At 40.7% G+C, this 6,000-nt stretch overlaps 1 protein-coding gene across 7 annotated transcripts in view; it reads left to right on the forward strand.

Moving 5' to 3' along the window:
* Positions 1-4,956, forward strand: part of CTTNBP2 (cortactin binding protein 2) — a 442,954-nt gene extending 437,998 nt beyond the window's left edge. For all 7 annotated transcript variants that reach the window (XR_002340261.1, XR_002340262.1, XM_021078653.1 and 4 more), the window contains one exon: positions 3,873-4,956. Coding sequence is in view for 5 of the 7 variants with exons in the window: in XM_021078653.1 (XP_020934312.1) it covers positions 3,873-4,118 (246 nt within the window). In the remaining 2 variants the exon portion in view is untranslated. The remainder of the gene's footprint in view (positions 1-3,872) is intronic.

A 6,000-nucleotide genomic window follows, 5' to 3' on the forward strand; every position in this document is an offset into this window, starting at 1 on the left:
GCTGTGTGGTGTAGGCCACAGACACAGCTCCGATCCTGTGTTGCTGTGGCTCTGATGTAGGCCAGTGGCTGCAGCTCCGATTAGACCCCTAGCCTGGGAACCTCCATATGCCACCAGAGCAGCCCTGGAAAAGGCAAAAAGACAAAAAAATAAAATAAATAAATGAAAATAAAGCAGAATGTCAAAGAGTCAAGATTCTAATCAAGTTGATTAACCTCTTGAAATTAACTTACAGGATTGATTAAATAAATTCCAAGAGAGGGGTGGCCCAGCGTGGTACTTCTGGGTGAACAGAAACAATAAAACTACCTCTTACCCAGTAGTGATTTTGTGAGGATACACATTTTTATTGTTGTTGTTTTTCTTTTTTAGGGCCACACCCGCAGCATATGAGTTTCAAGGCTAGGGGTCAAATTGGAGCTACAGCTGCCAGCCTACACCCCAGCCACAGCAACTCAGGATCTGAGCCGTATCTGTGACCTACACCGCAGCTCATAGCAACCCGGGATTCTTAACCCACTGCACGAGGCCAGAGGTGGGAATGCAGATCCTCATGGATACTAGTGGATTTGTTTCTGCTGAGCCACCCCAGGAACTCCCAGGATGCACATTTTCTAAGAGGCATGTGGTAACTTGTGCTTTGCTCACCAAGCCTTGTCGATGGTAGTTCACATCCTGCTCTCATCCACTCCCCGGCAGCTGACACAGACCTGATGGGGGGTGGGGAGGAGTGCAGAGGGCAGTATTATAAAGTGAGCGTGCTGAGACTTTAAATTGTCCATCTTTGTCGGATCACCAGCCGGCCCTGGTCCCCGCCGCCTCTGCTTCCTTAGTTTCGGTCCTGATTATTTACATGTGGAGCTATGTGTGTTGGGAGGAATTGTGGCAGGGCCGTGGTCTCGAATAAAAAATACATAACCTGAGGATCTGTGAAGAAGAGCATGACCCCTCTCGGGCTCATTCTGTATTACGTCTGCTTACCCCACCCCTGGGGAACCGTTTAGAAGCACAGCGAAAGCATAATTTGGAGAGTGTGGAGCGTGACTAAGGAGGGGATCTGGGGTCCGTACTGTGAATTCCAGCCAGAAAGTATTTTTTCCGGAGCTGCCTCTGAGCTGTAATTCACAACACATTTCTTGGGGCTCCAGGATCCCTCGTGAGGATTCTTTGTGGAATAGTCCTTGGGAAGGGGCACAATGAGCCACTCTCTGTCCACAGGGCCCCGTCACTTTCCTATATAAAAATATTGACTCAGTGAGTGGCTGCTGTTGTGTAATGTCTAATGGAGACAGTTTTGTACCTTTCTCTGCCACATGGCCATATTGGGTTGTGACAATAAGGTACTGTCCATGAAAAATAGTACTGAAAGTAGGATAAGCCTGGAACAACTTTGTTTTAAAAAGGGGCCTTTCACACTTCTGGGCTCTTAAAAAAGAACCATGGAGTGGTTTGATGTGGGTATTACAATAAGGGGCTGCCTGTTCTTTGCCCCCTCAACACATTCCGAGGACTAGCCTTTGGTGAATACATGTTTTTCTCAGAACCTGCCAGCAGAGGGCGAAATAATACTCTTGGCATTCGGGAGCCTTCTGGAAACTTCACAAGCTCCTGTCTTTTCTATCCTTCTGATAAACTCAGTGAGCCTTTCTTGGTTAGATGCCCAGTTTCTTCTGTTATCAGGAAGTAATTCCCTTTAGAAGTCAGGGTTTTCTGTGTTAACTGAAATCACTTTCTCCTGAGTGGCCAGCAAGGGGTCTATTAAGTAAAATGTTAGCCAGCCTTCTACATTAAAAAAAAAAGTATACATAAATACATAGTATCTATATTAATAAATGTTTTCTTCTTATGAAAATGCAGATTGAACCCCCTAAAGCAAATGCAGATGGAACCCCCTAAAGCAGAAGTTCTTATCTTTGGTTGCATAATGAATCCTCCTTTTTTTTCCCCCTTATCCTCAGTGGCTGGACCACATGAGGTCCTAATGTAATTGGTCTGAGGTGCAGCCTTGACCCTGGGGTTTTTAAAAGCTTCCTGCTGATTGTTACATGCAGCCCGAGCTTAGAGCCCTGTCTCTAACACCTACCTCTGAGCTGTCTTTACCCTTCCTCTTTCGCATGGAATTCTTTCCTCTTCACCTGTAACAGGTCCAAGTCCTTAAAGAACCATTGCCATAGCCTCTTCCCTTCCCTGTTTTCTTTTCCTTCTCCCTGCTGCCCATTTAGAGAGCTGAGATTATAGTATCCTCTTCTCTTCCCCCGAATGCTCAATATTGAGTTAATAGCTCTGATGTGACAATATTTCTTTGATGCTAAATGACTAAATCTTCTTTTAGGGGTGATGTCTTTCTGTGCCAACCAGAGATGTTTTTTGAGCTTTATACTCACAGTATTGAGAGTAATCCTTACATGTTTAATAAAGGGAACTTTTGGGATTTAGCCCAGGAAGCATTATATTCTCACCTTTGAATGACCGTGACCCTCCCAAAGCCCAAGTGATTCTCCATGTGCTCCTCCCTTCTCCAAGGACTGGCTCAGGTCACATGTCGACACCCAGACTCAAGACCAAATTAGATTTTTAGTTGTGGATGCTTCTTGATACTTCCTTTTATAGAGGCATTTCCTGCCTCAGACCATCAGGATACACTCACCTTGAATCCATGATGCAAAAGGGTAGATTAGCAAAGAACACCCTATGTCTCACCTTTCCTCCATCTGGGCCTTAGCCATACAACCCCTGTGGCTTTCCAGAGGGAGGTCAGAGGTCATGGCAAGGTTATCTATAGCTAGGTCCACCTCCCTTCCTCATAGATTCTGTGTGCCAGCAAGTTGTTATTATAGCATGTCTCATCTGACGGTATTTTAAACCAAATTATGCATTGGGATTGGCATACTGGGCCCCCTGGCTCAGTCACATTTTACAGATTTAAGACGACACCCAGGATAATTTTTTAACTGCCAGCAGATGCCATAGAGTTACTATCCATTAAGGGCCGTATTGAGTATTTTGCCTGTTGAAGTCTTCATTTATATCATTTAACGGTTACGTTGCTGTTTGGGTTGCATTATTACTTATAAATTTAAAAAAGAGGAACATGATCAGTATCAATTACTTTAGAGGCATTTGGAGCAGCTCACCGGGTTGGCCTCACCTTCGTGTTTGCTGGGTGGCAGAATTTAACATAAGGTCCAGGAATACACACTGTGAGTGAAAGGTCTTGTCCCTCTCACTGTGGGCAAGTCATCTTAGCAGTTTACCTTTTTCCTCAGGGGTGGAACGAGAGACCTAAGACTAGAAAAATCAAAACATGCAGTTTCTAAGAATGGAAATTCATCGAATTGCTATGCAGGAATCTTAGTTCACAGGACAGAAGCTCCACTAGAGCAAGGATGGAGCCTTGTTATGTTGTCTGCTATAGGCCAGACACCTAGAACAGTGCTAATATCGCACACATTCAGAATATTTGTTGAGTAATAGGCCAATTAGATCTAAAGGCAGAAAGAAGAGTTCAGCAACTTACCTAACATGATGGTTGATTTGTAGAACTTGGGTTGGGCTAGTCCAATTTGACAGCCTTAGGATTTCATGCAGCTCCTGTTGGTGAGGAGACCCCAGATTCTGGCACTTGATTCACAGATTCCTGTATCTAGCACTTGTGTGACACCACAAAGGACCTTGTGAAAATCAGCCAGTGGGTCTATGGGAAGTTCAGTCTCTTCTTCCACTGTCTTTTCTTCATTTTTTCATGAGCAGCTGTTTTAAGGGAGAAATTCCTACATGCTTGCTCAGGGAGGGAGAGGAGGAAGTTAAGGCTGATTGCAGAAGTTGGTAACAACACCTAATATGATGAGCTGTTTTGTTTCCCTTTGTTTCAGGAGGTCAGTCCTCTCAGCAGCCATCCAATGTCTGAATGCAGCAACAGTAAATCAAAGACTGAGTTGGGTGTTTCAAGAGTTAAATCTTTTCTTCCTGTTCCTAGAAGTAAAGTCACCCAGTGTTCCCAGAACACCAAAAGAAGCAGCAGCAGCAGTAATACAAGGCAAATAGAAATCAACAACAACTCAAAAGAAGAGATTTGGAACTTACGCAAAAACGAACAAATAGAAAAACCTAACAAATAGGCCTGCCTACAATATTCTCAATCTTAACTTCTGTACATTTCACACAGAAACCAAGGACAACAAGATGTAAAATACCTTTAAACAAATCAAATGTTTTCACTGTAATATAAAGTATGAGTGCGGGACCACTATTCAAGTTTTTTGTAAAGAATGTATTTATAACCTTTTTTTTTTTTCAATTCCATAGGATTGAATTGCAATACCAAGAAGTTATACCCACTTTTAAAGTAGTTTTATAATAGAAAAATTCTAATAGTTTTACTCAAGATGTTCAGGGGTATTAAAACAACTGTGTACTGTATATCTATATATATGTATATATGTATATTTAAAAAAGCCTATGAATCATTGCATACTACATGCTAAAAATATGTAACAGCTTAGATAACATGTATCATTTTAAATGGAAATCATAATTTTAAGTTCACTGGATGAGGAATGACTAGAATGGGGCAATAACAAATCATTTCTAAACAATTACTTTTCTTAAAAGCCATATTAAGTATTTTGCCTGTTAAATTCTAGTTTTGTTTTAAATCTTTTAATGGTTGCATCATGTATATTTATCCTTATGAATTTGCATTATGACTCCTGTAAAATATGAAAGTATATAATGCAATAAAAGTGTTATCTTTCTTACAAAAGTTTTGTACCTAAGTGGACATTTAAAAAAAACTGTAAATGCTTCAATAAATTAACAGTTAACCCCCCTCTTCAATTCTAGTGGCACAATTGATAATATTTTCTAGAACAGTTTCTTTTAAAATGACTAATGAAATGACTTACAACTCAGTTAATATGCCTTGACAGCAAATAAAATATTGAATTAGTGAAATAATTTTGCTGGCTGTAGTTTCTATCTATTTGCTTAGTAGTTTATCCATGCAAAATATATTTATTTTCAATCTAGGGACATTTATGAAACTGGTCCTCCATGTTGGTATTTCACTAGCTAGTCAGAGAAAGACCTACTCTTGTTAGAAAGTGTTGGTTAAAACCAAAATACAGCATTTAGGTAGAGCTCTAGGAATTAGAGGCCCATTGGAAAAAATCTTTTAATACACATAAAAAGTGTGATTTTACAGCGAGAGTCAGTTACTTGTTTGAGAGTATTGAAAAGTCCTTTCTTGGCCAGAATGGTTATTTAAAGTATACACATATGTTGAAACTATGTTAGTATCTTTATAAAATGTAATGATGGTGATTGTGCCACATGGTGTAGAGAAACAATCAGGGAAGAAATCAGTTCTAGTACCTGTCAGCTCAGGTATCATGGCTGCAACCCTTGGGGGGGTACAGCTTTGACCTCAGGGACAGGGAGATGGAACTAGAATGAGGGGCAGAGAGGGTAGGTGAGAGAGAGGCTGGAGGAAACAGGCTTGAACACAGTAACGCCTTTGAGCTGGACTCAAATTCTTGGTACCCTGGTGGTATTTGATACCCCCAAGTGTTTTCACAAAAAGACACTATCTTGGACACAAAACCGAAGGCTCTCAAAAATCACAGACCAATATAGCCAGATTGAGCTGGCGCTAATGTGTTTCCTTCTGCTTACATACACCTTCTTAGATTATGTCAAATTTGATGTCAGTGATAAGGCATTATATCATCAGCTTTTCTGAAGATAAAGTCCTCATTAGTGCATTCAAGGACCAGGGAAGAGAAAAAAATTTGGACTACATTATTAAGTCAGGATGACCTCTAGTAACTAATCCACACAGTTTTAATATGATAGTAAAATGCAATGTGTACTTTTTATAATTGGACTGAAGACTGAAAGATGTCTAAGGTGTGTGTACTTTTTATAGTTGGACTGAAAACTGAAAGATGTCTAAAGATGGCATTTAGATCAGGAGCTTTCAAAATATAGAGACCTACTAAT

The sequence above is a fragment of the Sus scrofa genome, chromosome 18, assembly GCF_000003025.6.
Source record: "Sus scrofa isolate TJ Tabasco breed Duroc chromosome 18, Sscrofa11.1, whole genome shotgun sequence".
In the NCBI taxonomy this organism is placed as follows: Eukaryota; Metazoa; Chordata; class Mammalia; order Artiodactyla; family Suidae; genus Sus; species Sus scrofa.